The sequence below is a fragment of the Podarcis muralis genome, chromosome 17 (genome assembly GCF_964188315.1).
Source record: "Podarcis muralis chromosome 17, rPodMur119.hap1.1, whole genome shotgun sequence".
Taxonomy (NCBI): domain Eukaryota; kingdom Metazoa; phylum Chordata; class Lepidosauria; order Squamata; family Lacertidae; genus Podarcis; species Podarcis muralis.
This window is the reverse complement of record NC_135671.1, coordinates 25,459,221-25,485,000: the sequence shown is the minus strand read 5'-3', so window position 1 is coordinate 25,485,000 and position 25,780 is coordinate 25,459,221. Positions and strand designations below refer to the sequence as shown.

At 44.9% G+C, this 25,780-nt stretch overlaps 1 protein-coding gene across 7 annotated transcripts in view; it reads right to left on the bottom strand.

Annotated features, from left to right (window-relative positions):
- The window catches only part of CCDC171 (coiled-coil domain containing 171), a 207,451-nt gene that overhangs the window by 179,280 nt on the left and 2,391 nt on the right, over nucleotides 1-25,780 (bottom strand). For 2 of the 7 annotated variants that reach the window (XM_077921217.1, XM_077921222.1), the window contains exons 1-7: nucleotides 25,662-25,767; nucleotides 23,745-23,912; nucleotides 18,574-18,703; nucleotides 16,612-16,786; nucleotides 14,111-14,301; nucleotides 13,168-13,299; nucleotides 5,402-5,552 (exon numbers count right to left, since the gene is read on the bottom strand). In XM_077921217.1, coding sequence (XP_077777343.1) covers nucleotides 5,402-5,552; nucleotides 13,168-13,299; nucleotides 14,111-14,301; nucleotides 16,612-16,786; nucleotides 18,574-18,703; nucleotides 23,745-23,794 — 829 coding nt within the window. In that variant the 5' untranslated portion in view covers nucleotides 23,795-23,912; nucleotides 25,662-25,767. Of the gene's footprint in view, nucleotides 1-5,401; nucleotides 5,553-13,167; nucleotides 13,300-14,110; nucleotides 14,302-16,611; nucleotides 16,787-18,573; nucleotides 18,704-23,744; nucleotides 23,913-25,661; nucleotides 25,768-25,780 lie in introns of those variants that run through there. The other 5 variants (XM_077921219.1, XM_077921218.1, XM_077921221.1 and 2 more) reach the window with 5 other exon arrangements.

Genomic DNA, 25,780 nt, shown 5'->3' with positions numbered 1-25,780 from the left:
TGGATCCCGGCAAGGTCCAGGCAGTGCTGGAATGGAAAACACCCAAAACAAAGAAGGATGTGCAGAGGTTCCTAGGGTTTGGGAACTTTTATCGTAAGTTCATCCGAAACTTTGCCCACCTGACGGCGCCCATTACGGACTGTCTCAGCAGTAAGAAGAAATTCGTTTGGACTGAGGAGGCGGAGCGAGCTTTTGAGGAGCTAAAAAGGGCCTTCACCTCTGAAGAACAACTTCTGCATGTGGATTTACAAAAAAAGATGAGAGTCGAAACGGACGCATCAGACAGAGCCATAGGGGCGGTGCTTCTTCTGCAGCCAGGGAAGGAGGAGTCAGAGTGGAGGCCGTGTGCTTTTTTCTCGCGAAAGCTGAACAAATCCGAGAGGAACTACACGGTGTACGATCGAGAACTTCTTGCTATTCATGAGGCTTTTCGGAGATGGAGGCACCTGCTAATTGGCGCACAACATAAGGTGCAAGTGTGCACTGACCACAAGAACCTAGAGTATTGGAGAACGGCACGAGTGCTCAACCAACGGCAGTTGAGGTGGGCCCAGGAGTTCTCCAAATTTAACTTTGAGATTCGTTACGTGCCAGGCCCAGAGAACGTTAGGGCGGACGCTCTCTCACGCAAACCTGAATATTTGGAGGGGGAGGGAGCACCCGAAGAAAGACATGTCATTCCAGAGGACCGCTGGGTGTGTGGGGTGGCATTGGTGGGGCAAAGAGAACTGGTAGAGGGAACGGAGAATGATGAATACGCCCAGGACAAACTCAGGGGACTCAGGAGGGAGGGAGATAAACCCGGAGGTTTTGAGGAGAGAAACGGGGCGTTGTACTACAAGGGAGCGTTATATATACCTGAAGGAGAGTTGAGGGGGAAGGTACTCAAGCAGCTGCACGATAGCCCCACAGCGGGGCATTTTGGGCAACACAGAACCATGTGGCTGGTGACCAGGGAATTTTGGTGGCCCAAGGTCAGGGAAGACGTGCGGGAGTATGTGAGGAGTTGTGACCAATGCCAGCGAGCCAAAGGGGAAAGGCGGGCGCCGGCAGGGTTATTAGAACCGCTACCCACACCAGAAAGACCATGGGAAGCAGTGGCCATAGATTTTATAACTGATCTGCCAAGGTCCAGAGGGAAAACAGCCATCATGGTTGTGGTAGACCTGTTAACCAAAATGGCACACTTTATAGCCTGCTCACATGCTGTCACGGCAGAAGAAACAGCTAAATTGTTTGTAGAAAATGTGTTTAGGTTGCATGGCGCCCCCTTGAGGGTGGTTTCTGACCGAGGGAAACAATTTACTTCCAGGTTCTGGAGGAAGCTCATGAGCTTACTGCAGGTAGAGGTTAATTTCTCGACTGCCCAGCATCCTGAGACCAATGGGCAGGCGGAAAGAGCCAATGGCATCCTCCAGCAATATTTGAGGTGTTATGTCAATGACAGAGAATGATTGGGTGGAGAAGTTGGCATTGGCGGAATTTGCCTACAACAATGCGGAGAACGTGTCCACGGGGATGAGCCCCTTTTTGGCTAATTACGGGTGCCATCCCAGGGCTTTCCCGGGGGGGAAGGGGAGAGATGGAGCGTTCCAGCTGCCGAACAGTTCGTAGAAGAAATGGAAGCGATCCATCGCCAGCTCCAACTTAACTTAGACAGGTCCAAGGAGGAATATAAGAGGCAGGCAGACAAACACAGGAGAGAAGGTGAAACCATTAGGGTGGGGGACCAAGTGTGGCTGTCAACCCAAGGGTTACCCTTCAAAGGGGGTTGTAAAAAGTTAAGACCCAAAAGATTGGGCCCATTTGAAATCACACAACAGGTCAACCCAGTGGCTTTCAGACTCCGGTTACCGAACCACATGAAGCTGCACCCAGTTTTCCACAGGTCATTGCTGTCACTGTATAAAGGGGACAGAGAAGGGAGGGTCACTCGGGGACCAGCAATGGAGGAAAGGGAACAAAGCTACCATGTAGCGGAGATCCTCGATTCCAGGTGGAAGGGAGATCAAGTAGAGTATTTGGTAATGTGGGAAGGGGAACCGGATTCGGAAAACACCTGGGTCAGGGCAGAGGATGTCAATGACGAGGTTTTAATAGAAACTTTTCATCAGAGGTTCCCACGCAAGCCTCAGCCTGTAGCGAGGTTCCGGAGGGAATACTTTGCCACCACCGACGAAGAAGAGGAGTTGGAGGGGTTCACAGAGTCCGAGGAGGAGGAGGATTCAGCGAGCCGGGACGGCGACCGATGGAGGGAAATGTTCGAGACGTCTGAAGATGAAGAAGATTCCTTTTGGGGTTTTTCCTCCTCACCTCCCAGAGGAGAGGAAACGGGAGGGGGTGAAGGGGGCCCTGGAGGGGAGGTGGATGTCAGGGAACTGCCATCGGAGGAACAGGTGGTGGAGGGACTCAGGGAGGCTGGGAGAGACTCAACAGCTGAAGCAGGAACCAGCCGGGGGAGGAGTGGATCTCTGAGGGAATGCGAGCAGGAGGGAGGGCTCAGAGACGCTTCCAGCGAGAACAGTGGGGAGGTATCTGAAGCTCCCATAGGGAGACCCACGCCTCGCCGGAAACTGTCACGCCGTGAGTCCAGAAGACGTGTTTCCGTTAAGGAGCTTTTATGCTGGAAACGATTCCGAAAGCAACCACTGTCGGAATCTGCAAGTGACTAGAGCAGCCATGTCTGAGGGGCTCCGTCACAGACAGAGGTTTGTGAACGTGCACAGACTCTGAGGGACTACGCTTTTACGCACAAGCAGCTCATCATCCCATCACAATACGCTTCAGGTTACATACGCTTCAGGTTACAGACTCTGCTAACCCAGAAATATTACCTCGGGTTAAAAACTTTGCTTCAGGATGAGAACAGAAATCGTGCTCCGGCGGCGGGGCGGCAGCAGGAGGCCCCATTAGCTAAAGTGGTACCTCAGGTTAAGAACAGTTTCAGGTTAAGAACGGACCTCCGGAACGAATTAAGTACTTAACCCGAGGTACCACTGTATCTTGCCATGAAAAAAACATTAAGGAAAATGGCTACATGAAGCCCTGTGCGCAGAAGAAAGCCTCTCTGTATTTTTTAAATAAGCAGACTTTTCTTTTTGGTCAAGAAAGAAGCCAGTTAAGAAGATTCCTCTGTTTTTTATTCTATGTTTTACTGGAAACTGGAATTTACTATTGCACTTGCAATTGAGATTTTGCTGTTTGCAAACTGCTCTGTTTTTGGTTTGTCTTTAGATGAAATGGGGGGGGGGGTGGATGGGAAGGTTTAACAAATAGAAAAAAGTAATACCCGAACCTCCAAGCTCAGAAACTAGCTGCTGAAGGGCAAACAGCACAGGAAAGCTACTGCCTTCATGCCCTCCATGTGAGACTTCCTGCAATCATCCCAGAAGGCCACGCTGGAGGAAAGGATGAGAGGCTTCCAGCCAATATTATCTTATGTTCTCTTGAAATCACCATTACTTTCCAACCAATGACATTTCCTTTCTACACCCACCAGAGGGCACCAAAGGAACACCACAAATCTTCCTTATAGCAGCTGGTCGACATGTGCTCTGCTTAAGTATCTCTCAAACTGCTATATTTTTTAATAATAAAAAAAGAGTTTAGAAAGCTATTCCGGCAACCATTTCAACCGCTTTTCACAAACACGGTGCCTTTTGCTTCATCCACTTTGCCATCACCTCAGACTACAAAGCTGCCCAATTAGGGATTTAAAGACAACCCTACCTTGCAAACGACAATTTGTTGCTGTAACATCTGCTTGCACCTTTTAAAAAAAAATTATTGGGAGAAAGGGGTAGCCTATATCACAGAACAGTGTGCCTTTAAAAAAAAGAAGTACCGTACTGGCCCGAATATAAGCCACACCCAAATATAAGCCGCACCTTTAAAATTGGAGGGGGGGGGGGAGAGAGGAAAAAAGAGAATAAACTCCGAATATAAGCCACTCCATTCCTCCCTGCTCCTGGCTGCATACTGTAAGGTGGCAAGTATAAGCCACACTTTAACTTTTCACGGTGGGAATTTGGGGGGAAAGTGAGGCTTATATTCAGGCCAATACGGTAGATGTCCAACATCTCCCAGCCCTGAAGAATTATAAACATATGCTTCTTTCTCCAATTAAAAAGAGGGGTGAGATAGCTCACCTGTGGCCTTGCAGAAGTTGCTGGACTACAAGACCCCAACATCCTTGACCACTGTCCAAGCTGCTTGGGGCTGATGGGAACTGGAGTCCAGCAACATCTGGAGGTCTCCACACGGGAGTGGCAGCTGTTTACACACACTCCACTTACACATAGGGCTGGGCGACATCTGGTTTCCAACACTGCAATATATATCACCGGTGGCGCTGTGGGTTAAACCACAGAGCCTAGGACTTGCCGATCAGAAGGTTGGCGGTTCAAATCCCCGCGACGGGGTGAGCTTCTCTTGCTCGGTCCCTGCTCCTGCCAACCTAGCAGTTCGAAAGCACGTCAAAGTGCAAGTAGATAAATAGGTACTGCTCCGGTGGGAAGGTAAACGGTGTTTCCGTGTGCTGCTCTGGTTCGCCAGAAGCGGCTTCAACATGCTGGCCACATGACTTACAAGCTGTATGCCAGCTCCCTCAGCCAATAATGCGAGATGAGCGCTGCAACCCCAGAGTCGGCCACGACTGGACCTAATGGTCAGGGGTCCCCTTTACCTTTTAAACATCGCAATATATAGACACATCATGATGTCCGAAGTAAGTATGCAGCTATGCAGAGGCCTTGGACGGCTTCACGGTTTTCCCACATTGCAATTTTTGCACAGAACATGCACCCAAACGTTGTGATTTGCGATATACTGCCGGTTATGAAACCGATATCATGGTAGGGACTTCAAACCGGGTTTGGACGATACATGGGATAACCCATATTGAGATCCTGGAGGGCTGCCGGTCGGTGTAGACCAGGGGTCAGCAAACCTGTTCAGCAGGGGGCCGGTCCACTGTCCCTCAGACCTTGTGGGGGGCCGTACTCTATTTTTTCTTTGGGGGGGGGGGCGAATGAACGAATTCCTATGCCCCACAAATAACCCAGAGATGCATTTTAAATAAAAGGACACATTCTACTCATGTAAAAACACGCTGATTCCCAGACATAGCTGTCAACTTTTCCCTTTTCTTGAGAGGAATCCTATTCAGAATAAGGGAATTTTCCTTTAAAAAAGGGAAACGCTATGTTCCCAGACCATCCACAGGCCGAATTTAGAAGGCGATAGGGCCGGATCTGGCCCCCGGGCCTTAGTTTGCCTACCCATGGTGCATACAGTACTGACTGGATGGGACAATGGTCCGACAGGCACCTTCCCATATGTTCTGGCAAGCTGTCAGTCCCCACACCAAAGCACTTTCGAGAATGGGGCAGGGGGAAGACACTTGCCTCAAGCTCTTTCTTAAGCCGGGCCTCTCGCTCGGCGCTGAAGTCGAGTTCGCTGGCCTGCTGCCTTAGCCCTTCGGCGCAGCTGTTGTGTTGCATCTCCATATCTTGCATTTTCTGGTGAAGGCTCTGCATTGCGCTGTTGCTGTCCTGGTAGAACAGAGAGAGAGAGGGAGGGTGATTATTGCTTGAGCCACAAGCAGAGAAGTCAAAAGAAGATGACCCCCTTAGTAAAGGTAAAGGGACCCCTGACCATTACGTCCAGTCGTGGCTGACTCTGGGGTTGCGGCGCTCATCTCGCTTTATTGGCTGTGGGAGCCAGCATACAGCTTCCGGTTCATGTGGCCAGCATGACTAAGCCGCTTCGGGTGAACCAGAGCAGCGCACGGAAATGCCGTTTACCTTCCCGCCAGAGCGGTACCTATTTATCTACTTGCACTTTGACGTGCTTTCAAACTGCTAGGTTGGCAGGAGCAGGGACTGAGCAAAGGGAGCTCACCCTGTCGTGGGGATTCGAACCGCTGACCTTCATCTGCTTTCCACACAGTCTCACAAAAGAGAGCCGCAAAAACAAAAATGCAAAATAAATAGCAAAAACAGACAGACCTTAGCATAACACTCAAAACGGAAGCGTAACACTCAAAATGGAGTATGTTTGGCTTCTGATAAAAGTTTGCAAACCGGAACGCTTACTTGTGGGTCCTGGACCTCTTCTGAAGGCTGGCGGGGGGCGAAAGTCTTTGTCCCCCCTGCCTGCCTTCCCAGGGGCTTTTAAATCGCCCCGGACAGCGGAGAAGTCCTCCGCTGTCCCGGGGTTTTTTAAAATGCTGGGGGTGGGAAGAAAAGCCCTTGGTTCCCCCCCCCCCCCCCCAGCCTTCAGAAGAGGTCCGGGGACAGACTGTCCCCGGACCTGGTCTGAAGACGGTTTCCATAGGAACGCATTAATTGATTTTCAATGCATTCCTATGGGAAACTGTGCATCGCAAGACGAAAAACTTGCAAGACGAAGAGACTTGCGGAACGAATTAATTTCGTCTTGCGAGGCACCACTGTAATTGTAATAGAGAAACTTTTCGCAATAACAATATACAGTCGTACCTCAGGTTAAGTACTTAATTTGTTCCAGAGGTCCGTTCTTAACCTGATACTGTTCTTAACCTGAAGCACCACTTTAGCTAATGGGGCCTCCTGCTGCCGCCGCGCTGCCAGAGCACAATTTCTGTTCTCATCCTGAAGCAAAGTTCTTAACCTGAAGCACTATTTCGGGGTTAGCGGAGTCTGTAACCTGAAGCGTATGTAACCCGAGGTACCACTGTAATGCAGAAGTAAAAAAAACACACTGTGGAGCCAAGGGTGGAAAATCAGCTTATGTAATAATGTAATGATTCGATTTGAAGGTTTTTTTCAAAGTATTTGAAAGATTTAATAAAAATTAGATATATATTTTAAAAAGAATCCAAAAAGGCTTTTTCCTGTGAGCAAAATACTGAAGAGGATAGATCTGCAGATCTGCTTCTTCTTCTTCCTGCAACGTATTACAATCAATTTAGCAGAGAGACTATTCTGCATTGGTTATCAGCTTGGCTGTGTCCGCAGCACGCTCGTAAAAAACAACTTCCGCGGGGCATGTATTTACCGCGGCTGCTTAACTGCCCAATACGATGCTTTCTCCATCATTAATTTCTAAATGTGTTGGTCTTATTTTAGCTCCTCTGTGCGGGGGAGGAAAACACATATAATTAGCTCCTTGGGCTGATAAGACTTTGTCCTGGAGATCAGGGTACTTAAGGCGGCATTTACAGCTACCCGTTTGGTTTCCCCTGCAGCACTGCTTCTTCGCGGTCTTAATCTCAGACTCAAGTCGGCTCAAGGAAAAGGTTGCTGCAGGGTCACAGCCAAGGAAAAGAAAAAACCCCTCCAGAGCCAGTGTGTTAAAAGAACGCAGGCAAGAAAAAAGCATGCAGCCTGAGCTCTTACGACAACTTGGCCTCCTGATCCCGTCACAATTGTCAGCGTGACACAACAGTGCGGAGAGCTTGACCCCTGCGCTTCCTACACTAACAGGGTATCTTAGTTCTAGGAACAAATAGAGGCTCTTCTTGGATTCTCGGAGCACTCCGTTCTGACAGCTGCCCAGAACCAAAACAGACGACACCATGATATAACTGTAAAAACTACTCTGAAAACTTATTGTTCCAAAAATGCAACCTTCCTCTGGCTGAAAATATTAAGATTATACCAGCAAAAATTAGTTTTTCCATAAAAAATGATTTAAATCAAGTCTTACTTACAAGTAAAACATTCCTAGAATGGACATGCTAGGGGGTTGCTTTGTACCAGCCAGGACAGTGATGGGCAAACTTGGCCCGCCAGCTATTTTCGGACTACAATTCCCATCATCCCTGACCACTGGTCCTGTTAGCTAGGGATGATGGGAGTTGTAGTCCAAAAACAGCTGGAGGGCCAAGTTTGGCCATGACTGAGCCAGGAGAAAACTTCCTGTTTCCTCCCAAGCTGGGACAAACTTCCTCTGCATGTGACTAGATGTGGGAGTGGCCTAATCTGGGCAGGTGAGCACACCTCCTTTTGCTCCTCTTCTCCATTTTGCTTTTCTGTGTTTTAGGAGAAGTGACTACTCAGTCACACTCACTTAGGAACTAACTCGCTTATGGGATACTTCCACATGTATATATATACTTTTGTAACCTAAGTCTGCCTTCAGGGATCCAACTGTGAACTGAATGAATGTGAGTAAACTATTATATTGACTTTAATGAGATTGTCGTGTCTATTCTTTTTAAGAGGGACAAGAAGATATCTTACCAGGAATCCTATAGAGAGAGGCTCAGACGAGCCGGCAACAAGCAAACTGCGGTGCGTTTAAAGGGGAATGTTTAAACTCTGCTAAGATATAGAACTTGCTAACTTGCTAAGTTAGAAAGGATATCATTAAACAATATATCCTCTCCCACCTCCCTGAACATGCCCAGTGTCACGGTTCAGTTCACGGACGATCAAAGTCCTGGCAGGGGACGTCAGGACTGGGGGCAAGATGGAGGGATGGAAGCAGGAACGGGGGTCCAGAAGCAAGGAGTCAAGAAGCCAAGGGTCCAAGGGTCAGGAAGCAAGGAGGCACAAAGTCAGGGGTCCGAGGATCAAGAACCAAGGAGTCAAGGGTCCAAGGATTAAGAAGCCAAGGTTCAAGGATCAGAAAGCAAGAAGTCAAACGCAGCAAGGCAGGAAGTGTGTTGCTGTGGCAAAGAGCCGAAGGGAAATGCCGACCTTATATCCCTTCCCGGCTCTTGCCACCAGGTGCTGTGAGTTACCAATTGGCCTCACCTGTGAGGCCACGCCTTGCCTCTTCAGAACAAATTTAGGAAGGCCCCAGTCCTGCAAAGTCCTGTTGGTCACAGGGCCTGGTTCCTGCATGCACCCCTGACACACAGTTAGTGCCAATGGATTTTCAGCATGGAAGGGCAATTTTCATCAGCTGGGGGAAATAAGGAATAAAATTACCAGCCCTTGCTACAGTTCTGATAAGTATCTCTCTCTCTCTCTCTCTCTCTTACACACATACCATGCCCAATATTATTTTTTAAAGCCAGACATGATTTCCAACCATGCAATAAAACTAATTTCTGGTTTTTCCTATTTGATGCTGCTGGGCAGGCACACAGCAGCTGTCAGAAGGGTCATCCATTGTTAATTTAGGCACCTGGTTTGAACTCCATGAAAGATGCAGAAATAATAGACAGCACAAGCCTGCCATCTGTTTGTAAAAACAACAACAGAGTTTTTGAACCTGCCTTTCTGTCTTATCAAAAAGATGGCCAAAGTTAGTGACAAAATTTTAAAATAGTTCCATTTTACAAACAAAGGGAGGCAAAACAAAAAAAGCAGCAGGAAATGGAACATTATACAGTACATAGAGAGAGTAAGGAAAGATTCGAATGTGTCAGGCTGTAATAAAAATCATAACCACCACTTTTGCATAGGTCAAGAGCAAGACGCTGCATCCAGGGAATGCAGAAACGGTGCAGAGCCAAGACAACCAACTCCTTTTCAAATCTGTACCACGTATATATCCCATAATGTAGGAGGCGTTTCGAGAGAAGCAGGCACCAGCCCAGCAATTCCTAATGTGCAAAGTTTTGAGCAGCAGATGGAGAAGAGAATTTCAATTCATTGTCAATATCTGCTTCTCAGCATTATATAAATAAACTGAACTTCAGAAACATAAACAGAGCCGTCGTTTTCAGTTCCTGAGGAAGCATAAATCAGCACCCACCTGCCATCTGTGCCTTGGAAAAGCTGTCTCTAAAGAATCAGAGCCATCTCCCTCGTAACTAAGCTAACGAATAGGGTTCCACTTTAGGCTGTTTCTTGTACATCACAAGGTTGATGCACCACATACTAAAGTAAGGTTGGAAGGAGGTGACCGATTATCTAGAGCAGTGCTTCCCAAACTTGGGTCTCCAGCTTCTTTCTGGACTACAACCCCCATCATCCCTAGCTAGCAAGACCGGTGGGCAGGGATGATGGGATTTGTAGTCCCAAAACATCTGGAGGGCCAAGTTTGGAAACACTGATCTAGGGCCTTGGCCTTCTAGGTTCTGTGGGATTGATATTTTGTTTTGTTTTGGTACAAAATCATATTATACAGTTGTACCTTGGTTCTCGAACGGAATCCGTTCCGGAAGTCCGTTCGACTTCCAAAAACGTTTGAAAACCAAGGCGCGGCTCCCAATTGGCTGCAAGAGCTTCCTGCACTCAATTGGAAGCCACATTAGACGTTCGGCTTCCAAAAACCGTTCCCAAACCAGAACACTTCTGAGTTTGCGGCGTTCAGGAGCCAAAATGGACGAGTACCAAGGCAGTCGAGAACCAAGGTGTGACACACAAAATAAGAGTGGATCAGTCATTTGCCATAAATAGTTTACCAAACTCTAGAGCACATGGGGAAGAGAGGAAGAAGAAACCTTATTGCATGAGTTATGTTACGTTGGATCTCATCCATACAGAGCAGGGGTCAGCAAACTTTTTCAGCAGGGGGCCAGTTCACTGTCCCTCAGACCTTGTGGGGAGCCGGGCTATATACATATTTTTGGGGGGGATGAATGAATTCCTATGCCCCACAAATAACGCAGAGATGCATTTTAAATAAAAGCACACATTCTACTCATGTAAAAACAAATTGATTCCCATACCGTCCGCAGGCCAGATTTAGAAGGCGATTGGGCCAGATCCGGCCCCTGGGCCTTAGTTTGCCTACCCATGATAAAGAGGATAGGAGGGAGGAGGGGAGCGGTCCCCAAATCGACTCATTCACACTCGAACGGTACGACTAAGTATTAAGTTGAAATACCAGGGGAGACTTGAGGATTTTAAATTTTTCCACGGCCCAATTCAAGTAGCTGGAATTAAACATTTTAACATCACAGCTTCCACAGAAGGGAAATAGAATAGACCCAAACTATGTTCAAATATATAAAAGGATGTCACATAAAGGAGGGAGAAAGGTTGTTTTCTGCTGCTCCAGAGAAGCGGACACGGAGCAATGGATCCAAACTACAAGAAAGAAGATTCCACCTAAACATTAGGAAGAACTTCCTGACAGTAAGAGCTGTTCGACAGTGGAATTTGCTGCCAAGGAGTCTTTAAGCAGAGGCTTGACAACCATATGTCAGGAGTGCTCTGATGGTGTTTCCTGCTTGGCAGGGGGTTGGACTCGATGGCCCTTGTGGTCTCTTCCAACTCTATGATTCTATGATTCTATGTGGGCTTCAATGAACCGCAGACCCAGGTGTTAAAAATAAATTTAAAAATCTACTGTGTTATGCTGTGTTTCTGGCCACAAGATGATGCTGTTGCATTTGTTACAGAACCTCTGGTCTTCCTTTGATAAGAGAATACTAGGCAGATAAACACCCCAGGTGGAAGGAGCGACTTAAAAGCATGGCTAATTCTCCTTATTTCTAAGGGACAACTCTTCAAACGGTTTATGGTCCAAGGCTGCCTTTCTGTCTGCTACCAGGCACTGGCCACATTTGCATGTGACAATAAATCAGGGTTGCTGGCTTATTGTGGTTTATCGTGGACACGCAGCATACTGGCTCCTGGCTCCTTCCTCCTCCTCCCTTGATGCAAGCAGGAGAAACAAACCCGGAAGCCACAATTAAGCTTCTGGGATTGTGGTTTCTTGCTCACTAACAAGCCAGGAAACGGTGATCTGCTATCGGTTTAAAAATCCGGGCTTGTTAGGAAGCGGCTCACCACAATCCTGGGTTGGGGGGTCACAGGAAGCCAAGCTTAATTGTGGCTTCCGAGTAAGTTTGTTTCTCCCAGTTGGGAACCAGGAGAGGTTGTGCACACGAGCACACGGCTGATGCACAAAAAGCCACAATAAAAAGCAGCAACCCTGGTTCCAGCCTCCCAATCTGATTTCCAGTGATCCTCTAGCAAGCATTTGCATGCCATGATTGAAATCTGTTTTGAAAGGCAAGCCTAAAAGGATCAGATCTTCCTGTTTGATGCCTGCAGTTTGATTGTTTGTGGACAACAGAAGGCAAGCGTTTTTCATAGCAGCCACAAAACACGCTAACACCAAAAGCTTGCCAGCCCAGATCTTGCCTTATTTTAATGTGTAGTTAAATCTGACAAGCCCCCCCCCCCCTCCCTCCAAAAAGAACCCAGCATTCATAGTTGCACCACAGGGCAGAGTAGGGAAATGTCAAAATAAATAGCAGAAGAAAACCTGGTCAACGTCACAGAGTGTTCACGAACTCTGACATCTGGATCTGAAAGGTATTGGAAACATGGGAGCATGTAGGGCAATATCTGTAGGAAAAGGGGGGGGTAGCAACTTTTATGAACTCTCTCATTGCAAGTCCAAAAAGACATCTGCTTTCCATTTCCATTTCCAACTGTCCCTGAAGGGCTCAGACTAACAGTAATAATAAGTTAAAGTATGTTATCTAGTGCGCTTAAAGAATTACAGTGGTACCTCGCTTTTCAAACAGCTCAGTTCACAAACAACTCTGAACCCAAACACTGCAAAATTGGAAGTAGGTGTTCCGGTTTTCGGACTTGTTTTTTTGGAGCCGAATGTTTTGAGTCCCCTTGTGTTTCCTGTTGCGCTGCCAATTTGCACACACACACACACCCATTGTAATTCAATCCTTCCATTTCCGACTGAAGTGTTCCAAGGTGATATTTGGAGCTCATATTTGATGCTTTTGTTTTTGCTATTTATTTTGCATTTTTTGTTTTGAGGCTTTTTCAGTTAATTTGTTTTTGTGGCTGTGTGGATCCCAGTTCAGCTGATTGATTGATTGATTGATTGATTGATTGTGTGACTGTGGAAATGGATTTAAAAAAAACCATCGAAACAATGACTATCATCAGTGCAGGTAAGATTTTTTTTTAATCTTAATCATCTGGAATACTGTTTTATTTATTTTATAGTACAGTACATTGATTTTTGCTTTCATTTTATGGATCAATTGTCTTGTTAGACAGTAAAATTCATGTTAAATTGCTGTTTTAGGGGTTGTTTTTAAAAGTCTGGAACGAATCAATCCGTTTTGCATTACTTTCTATGGGAAAGCGTGCCTTGGTTTTGGAACGCTTTGGTTTTGGAACAGACTTCCAGAACGGATTAAGTTTGGGAACCAAGGTACCACTGTAAATGCATGCTAGGTTTAGTTCATCACATATAGACATTAGTACGGCTAAAAGTAGCATTGCTGAACATGACCAGGAATACCTGCAACAGAAACTGGAGTTCATTTCTTTCTGCTTTCCACCGATCCGCCTGAGACCTAAATTCCTTTGCTGCCTCCTCCCTGATCTCTGCCTCTATTATGCTCCTCTGCTTCTGGTGGTGCTCCAAAGTCTCCTTTGTACGGATAAAGTTTAACTTTTATTTAATTAAAACATAGGTACCATGCATCACAACCCTGAAACTAATAATATCAGTTAGAAATAAGGCCACGTGCATTTGATTCCATTTCTCTAATGTTATTAGCAGAGAGAGGCCATTCCCTCAAGACTATCTTCCTTCACTCACTACAAATTCAGCAGGCTGCATGAGTGAGTGGGTCTTTGCATCAAATATGTTAGTCACATGCCGTGGAGCCTTCAAACCACGGCTTGGAAGACTGTGAAAGAGCAACAGAGAATTGTCTAGCTCAGCAGCTCTTCTTCCTCTTTCTTGGAGGAGAGAATAAAATTAACTTCCACTTCTAGTAAGCAGAAAGCTATTGTTACTAAATACTACAAGTGATGGTTTACTCAAAACATCCTTGCCTGCAAACCGGAATCTCAAATGACAGTATGACCAGCACTGGTAAGTTTGGATTGACTTGTTTTGCTATGCCAACTTTCTGTATACCTGTTCAATTTTTCATGTACATGGGATGGGGGAAGTTTAACAAGTCATCATCAGAAAAACCTACCACACAGAGTTAAAAGGGAAGAGAAGGGCACAAATGCCACCCTATGCTCTTTGGAAGAAACACAGGTTGATAAGAAGGAGATAGTACATTGTTCCAGAGTCTTCCAATTAGGGCAGGGCGATATCTGGTTTTCAACATTGCGATATATCACCAGCTAAACACTGTGATATACCAATATATCACGATGTCTGAAATAAGGATGGAGCTATATAGAAGTGGGTCCCAATACTCACAATTTGAATAAATGCATACCTTCAAAATACTGTCCAGTTTAGCCTTCTCCTTCAAAAGGAATTCATATTCACTGTTGCAAGTATCAATGATGAGTTCTTTTTCCGAGATGTCGTTGATGAGTCGTTGCTGGTCTTCGTCCCACTGATGTTTAGCTATGCGATAGGTTCTCTCCGTCTCATTCAATTTGTGCTGCAAAGCTCTGATTGTTGCTAATGGGAAGAGAAACAAGCTAGTTCAACTTAAAAGCACTGCTGAAACATAATTGAAACCAGCGAAAGTTTTAACCTTTTTGTGTGTGTTAATAAACCTAGTCTTATACACAGAAAAATACGGTACTTCCTTTGCATGTGACTAAAGGTGGGTGTGACTTTCCCTGCCCAGGTAACAAAAGGGCAAGGCACACAGCACACCCTCTCTCTTTGACTTCCTCTCTTTATCCTCCTCCGTTTGTTGGAGCAGCTTTTTAGGTAGAGATGCTCTGTTGGCTTCCAGTCAACAGAGGACATTGGGATTATCCAGTATATGGCTATACTTTGTAACTCAGTCTGCCTTCAGGGATCCAACAGTGAACTGATGATTTGAGTAAACATATTTTATATACTTTACACAAGACTGTGGGGTGTTTATTATTTTAAGAGGGAGTTCGAAAGCACGTCAAAGTGCAAGTAGATAAATAGGTACTGCTCCAGCGGGAAGATAAATGGCGTTTTCATGCGCTGCTCTGGTTCGCCAGAAGCAGCTTAGTCATGCTGGCCACATGACCCGGAAGCTGTACGCCGGCTTCCTCGGCCAATAAAGCCACAACCCCAGAGTCATCCGCGACTGGACTTAACGGTCAGGGGTCCTTTACCTTTACCAGGAATCTAATATTGAGAGGCTTAAACAAGCCTGCAACCAGCTACCAGCTGTGTGTGAAAACGGAGAATGTAAAACTCTGCTAAGTTACAGAACCTGCTAGCACAAGTTAGGAAGGATATTAATAAACAATATATCCTCTCCTGCCTCCCTGAACATTCCCACAGTATCCTCCAGAAGTCACTGAACTACAATTCCAATAATTCCTGGCCATGCCAGCTGGCACTGATGGGAGCCGGTGTCTAACAACATCTAGATCAGCAGTTCTCAACCTGTGGGTCCCCAGATGTTGTTAGACTACAACTCCCATCATCCTAGCTAGCAAGGCCAGAGCTCAGGGATGATGGGAGTTGTAGTCCAACAACATCTGGGGACCCACAGGTTGAGAACTGCTGATCTAGATGATCCCAGGCTAGAGATAGCTACATCAGTTGAAACTCAGACAGATTTTGGTGTCTCAGACTTTGAAGACCAGATGGGAAATAAACAAATCCTTTAATCTGAATACAAAGCAGGAGCTGGCAAGAAAAAAGGTGACGTTTTGTCCAAGGTAGTAAATTTTCAAGCGACTGTGATCCGCTGAAACCTGTAATTATGATTCCTTTTGGGCACACAGATTCTACTGTTGCCGCGGGGTACTGCAATTGCAAGCGTGTGGGTGAACACAATTTCGGACCACGAAGACTTGAATGACAGTTCCAGTCATTTAAAAATAGGCAATGAAAGGGAGCTTTTGCGGGGAGGGAAACAAGGTGTAAATCGAGAGGGAAAGCACTAAATCAAATGTCACAACCCAAACACCTTTCTGAGAAAAACAAAGAAAAAAGAAGTCCACATGTGAACCTTTCGGACAGCATGTCTGAACATATCACAGAGCAGAAATTATAGCACCAACCCAAAGCAATCAAAGAAAGAAAGAAAGAAAGAAAGAAAGAAAGAAAGAAAGAAAGAAAGAGACAAATCTCTAAGCAACCGGAGAGAAAAGGCATTAATTAAACCACTACCCAGGAGAAAACGAAGAAGCCAGATAGTCTGGATTCAGTACCAATGGCTTCTAATTCAGAAACTAAATGATAATTTAGGCTTATTCAATAGCCAGTGGAAAAGAAAGGTGCAGAAAGCCAAAAGCCTTTCACTTGTGTATTTCCCCAAAGAAAGTTTTTGCTCAAAATATGACAAGGTGACTCAAAAGGAAAGTCATTTTAAAAAGAAAATCCATTCTAAAAGACATGCTTTTTAGAATGCAGTGAGGGGTGTGATTTGCTGTATGTATACAAAGCAAAGCAAATCACATGCCAGATTTGAATCTAAAGCGTTTATTGGTGGCATTTTCGCAGCTTCTGAACTATGAATGTGAACAGAATTTTAATCCCATAATTAAAGATGCAGGATAGATGAATTTCATTAACACTTACGTTTTGGGGAAAGGGGCTACAACTTTTTTTTAAAGACTAGCAAAGAACCTAAACTGATCACATAGGAACAGAAAAATGGTGAGCAGTGAAAGAAAGAAATTGAGAACGTTCATCATTTTATTTAGGTAGTGGGGTTTGCAGAAGGTAAAGAAAGGTGCAGTCAGTGGAATCAAGGCAGCGTATCAGTTTAGACGACAAAGGCTGTGTTTTAGGACGGTTAATTTTTGAATAGGATGACGCAACTCTTACCTTGAAGCTGTTCTATTTGCATGTCGGCTTCACACAACTTGCCTTCTGAGGAATACCGTTCTATACCAACTTCTTTCCTTGCAAAAGCCAGCTCATACTCCAGGCTTTGCCGAACAGCCTCGCCTTTCTCTACCTCGGCTCGCAACTTGGCAATCTGGCTTTCGTAGTTGGATAGCTGCAAAAGGAATGGCCCCAGGTAACCACCATTGATAACGGGTGCAATATTTCAAGAAGCAAATGGCTAAAGTCATACAGTGGTACCTCAGGTTAAGTACTTAATTCGTTCTGGAGGTCCGTACTTAACCTGAAACTGTTCTTAACCTGAAGTACTTTAGCTAATGGGGCCTCCTGCTGCCGCTGCGCCACTGGAGCACGATTTCTGTTCTCATCCTGAAGCAAAGTTCTTAATCTGAGGTAATATTTCTGAATTAGCAGAGTCTGTAACCTGAAGCGTATGTAACCCTAGGTACCACTGCATTTGGAAACTATTTTACAATAGCTTCTAGGCAGCTGATGCCCGATGTGAGAAAGAAGTGGAAAACGTAGAAGGAAGAACTTTAATATTAAGATCGGATGGAATCTCATTGGAATGAATTCACTGAACTGGACTGGAAATGGATAATTCTGGTCTTAATAATGAGATTTTTTATTATTATTTTTTACTTTTGAAAGTCCACTATCTTGATGAGGACATACACAGGGAGATGGGTGATGAAGGGCTCTGTGTGGGAGATAAGGAAGAAAGGATCTCCCAGGGTGGGAGGGCTTGGGGAAGAAACAGGAGCTCCCAGGTGAGAGCTGGGAGGGTCTACTTTTCTGTACAGCGGTTAAGTTGTGGGTGAACATATCAGACGACACAGCGATTCTTCAAACAGCTCTGGTTTATTCACAGGCCAGAACAGAACTGAACTGAAGGGTTCAGTCAGCCTGCTTATACAGAGCTCCACTAGAACGCAACGGTAACCATTTTCTGTAACTATCCAATCACTGTACGTCACTTTCAATCCCTTCTTTGCATATGTGGACCTGAGTGAAAACTATCTACAGCATCTCCCTGCTGGCCCAGGGTGAGAACTTCAGTACATAACCGTGGTACCCCGGGTTAAGAACTTAATTCATTCTGGAGGTCTGTTCTTAACCTGAAACTGTTCTTAACCTGAAGCACCACTTTAGCTAATGGGGCCTCCTGCTGCCGCCGCACCACCGGAGTACAATTTCTGTTCTCATTCTGAAGCAAAGTTCTTAACCCGAGGTACTATTTCTGGGTTAGCGGAGTCTGTAACCTGAAGTGTCTGTAACCCGAGGTACCACTGTATATGGAGAAAAGATGAGATATAATTGTGATAGTGGGCTTTTATATCTATTTTCTTCTCCTTTTTTCTCCCTTGTCTTTTTCCCCCTTTTTATTTCTTCTTATTTTGGTCCTTCTTAATTTTTTAGACCAATTTGGCTTTTGTTCATAAGGGCAGAACATCGTCCCTCAGCTGGGACAGAATATACACAGGGAAACTGTGTGGTATTTGATCAATCAAATCAGAGAAAAATAGTATTTTCTCCCTTTGCAGAATGCACCTAAGAAAGGAGAAATAGACGTATGTGACTTTTCCTTATTAAGAAAGAAGCTCAGTTAGTGGGAAAGGAGAAAGGCAAAGAAAATTTTGAGTGACAAAATAATCTCCCTCCTTTCACATCACTCTCCAGTGAACACCAGGTGTCATACTGTACAAAATGCAAATTACTGAGCTACTTCTCCACTAGAACTGGACTTTCATGTTATAAAGTCAATAATTTCATTTGTTTCGTCATAAAACAAAGCAGCAATTGAATTCCCGTATCTTAAGAAGCACTTCTAAATGTTGACATAAGACAGGTAGAGCCTAGGACGACACCAACATGACAGGTCAGAAGACAAGATGAGGCCATTGTATACACAAAGATTTTGCATGATCATGAAGTACTTACTTCTGCATTATGTTTAGCAGTTATATCCAGTTTCTCTTTCTTGGCTTGATGGAGTTTTCTTCTCAGGTCCTCCTTCGTTTCCATCTCCGGCTCGCTACGATTGCGTGGAAATGTCTTTCCAGCTTGCCTGCTCCAAAATGCAGAGATTTTAATTGACAGTGATCTTGCACTCGGATCGGCTTTGAACTTTAAATGATCAAGGCTTCAATTCTAAACACATCTGGCTCATTGAAATATGCCAGAGACCTGGCTATTTGTGAAACTGTACCAAAACCCAATCACAAATAACATTCTATCATGTTTATTTCAAGCTTCAAAAACCGTCCAGTATATCTGCACTGCTATTTGTTGCTGTCACAGTTTGTCTCCTGGTATGAAAGCAAAAGTTTTCACATTATGGCCAGAAAAACACAAAGTCTTTCTCAGTTGTGTGGGAACGTTAAAAATGTCTCTGCTTCTACAATTCTGATTCAAAGTCCAGAGTTTTGTTAAAATAACGGTCTGTATTTGGTAAATATACTTTGTATGGGAATGCTGACAATTTGTAATAAATTTGTAATAAATTTTGTTCATGCCCAATAGGAAGGAATTCAATGTCGTGGTAAGGCAATTGTTCTCTTATGGCAAGCATTTTGGCTTGTTATAATAATAAATAATAAATAATAAATAATAAATAATAAATAATAAATAATAATTTATTTATATCCCGACCTCCCCAGCTGAAGCCAGGCTCAGAGCGGCTAACAGCAATAAAAGTAACACAACATTCTAAAATCAATTCATTTTAAAATCAATTCAAATCAAATTAATGATTATATGGAACAGTCCCCCCCCTCCCAGCTGTTATAAGGTTCTACTGGAGCCCTCCCCCCCAAAAATGCCAACGGGGGGGGGGGGGGGAGGGAAACCCAGGACAAAGAGAAGTAGGAAGAACCACTGTGCCAGCAGAATTATTATTATTCCTATTTATTCAATTTATACACCGCCCTATACCTGGAGGTCTCAGGGTGGGTCACAAACAAGACCACAACATATAAAATCAAACTGATTCCTTGTGGAGGGGGTCTTCCAGGGTGGGTCTCATCAGCTGAATCCCACCCACAGTTCCTCTCTGTTTAGCTAGCTAGAGAAAGGTGAAAGCCGACAATCACTTTTAGCTATATCAACACTGACTGATGCATTTCTGAAGTATTTGGTGATGAGACAGCAATTCAACGACATTTCAAAGAAACATGGAAACCCAATTCTTCTTTTCCTAATGAATAGCACTGAGCCATTTTTGTTTAACCAGATCATGGTTAACATTTGATAGAGCCACGAAGGGCAAGATAAATAGCTTTGGGTGTTGGCTCTTCCCCACAGACGGAAACAGGCCATCCCTGATTTAAAGCACATGCTTATTACTGTATTTTTGACTCTATAAGACGCACCAGACCACAAGATGCACCTAGTTTTTGGAGGAGGAAAACAAGAAAAAAAATATTCTGAATCTCAGAAGCCAGAACAGCAAGAGGGATCGCTGCGCAGTGAAAGTAGCGATCCCTCTTGCTGTTCTGGCTTCTGGGATAGATGCGCAGCCTGCATTCGCTCCATAAGACGCACACACACATTTCCCCTTACTTTTTAGGAGGGAAAAAGTGAGTCTTATAGAGCAAAAAATACGGTAATCTGTGGTCACTGGGAGGCTTTAGCAATGAACTGAGCTTAGCACGGCTACCCTTTAGCAACTGCGGAGGAATTGAGAGGGAGCTCATAGCTGGAGCCTCCAGACAACAGAAAATCCATACAGAAATGCCACTGTAGGGGATCTTTTAAGTTATGCCCACATTGTGTTCGAAATTCGCCAGATGCCAGGAGCATTTCACTTGCGACCAAGTGAAGATGCCTGGGCATCAAGATGGCGGCTGATAGGTACCACGGCGGCGGGAAGGTAAACAGCGTTTCCATGTTCTCTGGCACTCATCACGGTGTTCCATTGCACCAGAAGCAGTTTAGTCCTGCTGGCTACATGACCCAGAAAAGCTGTGGACAAACGCTGGTTCCCTCGGCCTGAAGCGAGATGAGCGCCGCAACCCCATAGCCGCCTTGGACTGGACTTAACTGTCCAGGGTTCTTTTACCTTTTTTATCTATTCAGAGGCATATTGGCATTCTGTGAATGTATTGTTGTTAATTATGTATCATTGCTCTGCCCTACACATTGCATAATTTCTTTCTAAATACTAATTTAACTGTGTTTCTGCTCCCCTTGCTTTGAGTGTTGCTCCCATATAAAACACCAGTAAGATCAGGGTGCAGTTATATTATTTTTCTAAACCCCCTGCTTTTACTCGAGATGCTAAATGCATGTCTGTGAGGTAAGAGTCATACCTGGCTTCTAACAAGTTGTGTTTTCCATGCCCGAAATAGAGCATTAAATTAATGGCGTGCATTTGTATTGCAGCAACACTAATATTGCCATAATTAAACCGCCAGCTGTGTTCATCTGGTGCAAACCTGTTTCCTCTTGACACAGTTCAAACCAATCAGCTTCCATTTCTGCTTCTCGTTAATTGGAAATATGGCTTGAATCATATATTGCCAGCTGTGGCCGCTCACACACCATTCCCACTAAGGTTTGATACAAAGCAAGCCGTTTTGAAGGACTCAGCAACCTGGTTGCTTGCCACAGTAGATTCACCCATACTATTGCTTTTAATGTATGAACCTCCCCTGCAGTGCTAGAAACTCAGATATATAAACTAGGCAGCAAATGGCTCCTTAAACCAGGGTTACAGCCACCAAAACGGAATGCCTAGTTGCCATTTTTGGGCCAGATGGCTCAAAGGTTGTATTTTTAATACGACTTTTGGGTTCCTGAAATTCATTCTGATTGTGTAGATGAAATATAACCAGGGCTGGATTTAGGTTTGATGAGGCCCTAAGCTACTGAAGGTAATGGGGCCTTTTATATGTGATATTTTAGAGAGCAGGCTAGCAGGCCGTTACTTACATCATAGGAGCCTACACAACACAAAACACTGTTGCTGTATGAAGGTTTTATTTTATGTGTATTTTATCTTATATTTTGGAAATGTACATCAAGGGTTTTTTTTCCCTTTAATTTTTTTGAGGCCCCCCAAGAGAGTGGGGCTCTAAGCTAGTTTGTTTAGCTTGTATGTAAATCTGCCACTGAATATAACAGATTTTTACAAGGTAAAGGTAAAGGACCCCTAGACGGTTAAGTCCAGACAAAGGCAACTATGGGGTTGTGGCACACATCTCGCTTTCAGGCCGAGGGAGCCGGCGTTTGTCCACAGGCAGCTTTCCGGGTCATGTGGCCAGCATGACTAAACCGCTTCTGGTGCAACGGGACACCGTGACGAGTGCCAGAGCACATGGAAATGCTGTTTACCTTCCCGTCACGGTCATACCTATTTATCTACTTGCGCTGGTGTGCTTTCGAACTGCTAGGTTCGCAGGACCTGGGACAGAGCAACGGGAGCTCACTCTGTCATGGGGATTCGAACTGTCAACCTTCCCATTGGCAAGCCCAAGAGGCTCAGCGGTTTAGACCACAGCGCCACCCACGTCTCATCATGCCTCTGAATACCAATTGCTGGGAACAGCAGGTGGAAAAAATGCTGTTGCGCTTCTGTCTGACTTGCAGGCTGCCCACAGTCATCTAGTTGGCCACTGGGAGAACAGGATGCTGAACTCGATGGGCCATTGGCCTGATCCAACAAGTCCTTCTTGGGTTCTTATAACTGGAGCTATGCCACGGCTGCCTCTACGAGCAGAATGGCGGCTCTGACCCATGTGGGCTCAACCCAGGTAGGAAGGCAAAGGAAACACATCACAGAAAACATAAAAAGCAGCTTAGACACTATACACAATCCCATCACCTCTGGAAACACAGGAGCAGTAGTTGTTAACAACAACTGTTTCTGTTTGAGAATTCCAGGTTGATGCTTCTTGGGAGGAGTTATGGGAAAAGGATATCAAATTTACTGCGTGTTATACATTAAAGAGAAAACTATCCTAAAATGATGTCCTGGTGGTAAGGTAAAGGTAAAGGGACCCCTGACATTAGGTCCAGTCATGACCGACTCTGGGGTTGCGGTGCTCATCTCACTTTATTGGCCGAGGGAGCTGGCGTACAGCTTCCGGGTCATGTGGCCAGCATGACTAAGCCGCTTCTGGCGAACCAGAGCAGCGCACGGAAACACTGTTTACCTTGCCGCTGGAGCGGTACCTATTTATCTACTTGCACTTTGACGTGCTTTCAAACTGCTAGGTTGACAGGAGCAGAGACCAAACAATGGGAGCTAACCCCGTCGCGAGGATTCGAACCACTGACCTTCTGATCGGCAAGCCCTAGGCTCTGTGGTTTAACCCACAGTGCCACCAACGTCCTGATGGTATTTAACACCAAATAAATTGGGCCAAGAAAGCGTCAAGTAAATGCTGGAAAAGTAAGCAGGCAGATGGGTCATTCTTCCATACATAGTGGACACGTACAAAAAGCTAAAGGCTTTTGGGAAATGATAATGAGATGAAGAAAATGTTTAAATGGGCTATTCCCCAAAGACCAGAAGCTTTTCTTATAGGCATAATAGGGACAAAGGTTCCAAAGAAGATGACCAAACTATTTCCGTATGTGACAACAGCAGCTAGAATATTATATGCACAGAAATGGAAAGAAGGGAAAGTTCCAAAGAAGGAAGAGTGGCTTTTGAAAGTAATGGACTAGGCAGAAATGGCAAAGCTGTTAGCAAAATTAAGAGATCAGAATGATGAACTTTTTATAGAAGAAGGCGTTTCGTAGACTATTAAAAAATTATACAATAGTCAAATGCAATCAAGGGCAGGGTTCGTGATAAAAGCAGCGGAAGAAAAATGATAAAATATTAGAGAAACTTTTCATAACAGATAAAGATACGCAGATACACAGTGGAGGGGAGGAAGTCAATTTATAGAACAATGTGTTTGATTGGAAGGTTATTGTGAAAACGTTTGAAAGCTAAACAACAGAAAGCTGTGCTGAAGATACAGTTCCTCTGGTCAAAATTGTTACAAAAAACTACACAGGGGTTTGTTTTCTGAATTTTCAAGTAGTAGAAATTGCCATCCACTCACACAATGGAAACTTGCATCATTGGATTGTGTTTTAATTAAAGGAATTAAACTCACCATTTTTTTTCGGGAACCAGAGAATCAATCTGAGGATTCATGGCTTCCATTTTCCAGCCACTTATTCTACATAATGTGGACAATTAATGTAAACTTCATTGTTTATATTCTTTGTTGCAACAGAAAAACTTTGGGCAATGCTTTGCTCCCACACATCTTGAAGAAACCCTAAATGATAAAGACATTTAAAGGGATATTTTAACGGCATGCGCTTCTCAATGAGTGTTCTGCTTGAAATGTGGCAACCAAAACTAGGAGCGCTACTCCAGATATGTCTCAACCAACACAGAACAGAGCAGAATGAATCCTTCTCATGATCTGAGATGCTTTTAATACAGTCTAAGATAACATTAGCTTTTTTAGTAATCACATTGCACTCCTAGCTTAGATTCAACTAGGGCACCTAGATCCTTTTCACAGGTATTGCTGCCAAGTGACAGGCCTCACCCATATACTACTTGGTGCCTTGGGCAGAGGTTGCACCTAAATGCAGCACTTGTAAACAAGTGGATTTGGGTAGATGCAGCTTGCCATGCAGGGATAAGAAAAAAATGCAACTTTTTCTGCACAACTACAGAAGATCAAGGAAATATCGTCCTCCTTTTGCTTGCTTTGTTTATTTGAAATCAGAGGTGCTCACTTCATAGACAGAGGGGTTACAAGTTTCTGTCAAGCATGCAAGTATGTGTGTGGTTAAAAAATAAACAAATCACTATTTACAATCACAGCAATGTAATCTCCTCCTAAGAGAAGCTAAATCAATGCAAGACAAACTGCACGAAGGACCATCTGAAATCCTTGTTAGTTCACATTAAGGTGTTCCATGAACCACATATTTGTAATAATGGAAGGGTTATGAGGCTCCAATACTTTGGCCACCTCCTGAGAAGAGAAGACTCCCTGGAAAAGACCCTGATGTTGGGAAAGATGGAGGGCACAAGGAGAAGAGGACGAGATGGTTGGACAGTGTTCTCGAAGCTACCAGCATGAGTTTGACTAAACCGCGGGAGGCAGTGGAAGACAGGAGTGCCTGGCGTGCTCTAGTCCATGGGGTCAGGAAGAGTTGGACACGACTAAACAACAACAACAAATGTTTCCTAGGCAGCAGGGAAATGTACCTTTTGAAATAAGTTTCCCAAATGCTTGTGAGACAGGCGACAGTACACCTTGAGATAAGCTTGGCTCACACTTATCAACTAGCATTGTAACACGAAATCCCTTTTTTTGCTTATAGCAGCTGCAAGGCAGAGAGATGTTCAGCGAGCGCCTCTTTCCCCATCGCCACATCTCAATGCTAGGAAAAACTGCACCTGGAGAACCTCCACCTGCTGCAGAACTTGTGCCAGGACAAGCCAGCAGTCCTAATAGCTACTCAGTATCTCTCGCCCTTCTGCCTTGTACAATCATTGCTCCTTGGGGCAGGAGAACAACTTCGCTCTTACCTTTTAGCCCCAAGGTTTTCCAAACTTGGGTCTCTGGCAGCTTTTTGGAGGGGACTACAACTCCCACCATCCCCAGCTGGCAGGACCAGAGGTCACAGATGATGGGAATTGTAGTCCTTAAAAAAAAACAACCAGCCAGAGACCCAAGTTTGGGAAACCCTGGTTTAGCCAAATCTCCAGCAAGGTGGGGATTCCTGGGTTTTTATCATGCATTTCGTGATTCCGTATTGTGATTTTTTTTTTTTAAAGTTGGGAACCGCCCTGAGACCTGCGGGTAACAGGGCGGTACACTAATAATACTAATGCTAATATTATTAATAATAATAAATACACCACCACCCCTCCTTCCTCCCTTGCAAAACCGAAGTGTTTGGGACGAACTCCCTCTCCTCCCATCTATTTCCCCTGCCAAGCTCCTCCAACACAGGCAGCTCTCTGCCCCCACCGCGATTCCCACGACCCCCTTCATACGTACCCCGTGTAGCCGCCAGTTACGAGCAACCCAGACCAGAAAAGTCTATTTAGGCTTGAAGAAGAAAGGGAGACGGGGGACTCTAGGACCCAGGGGAGGAACGGGAAAGCTAAGCCACGCCC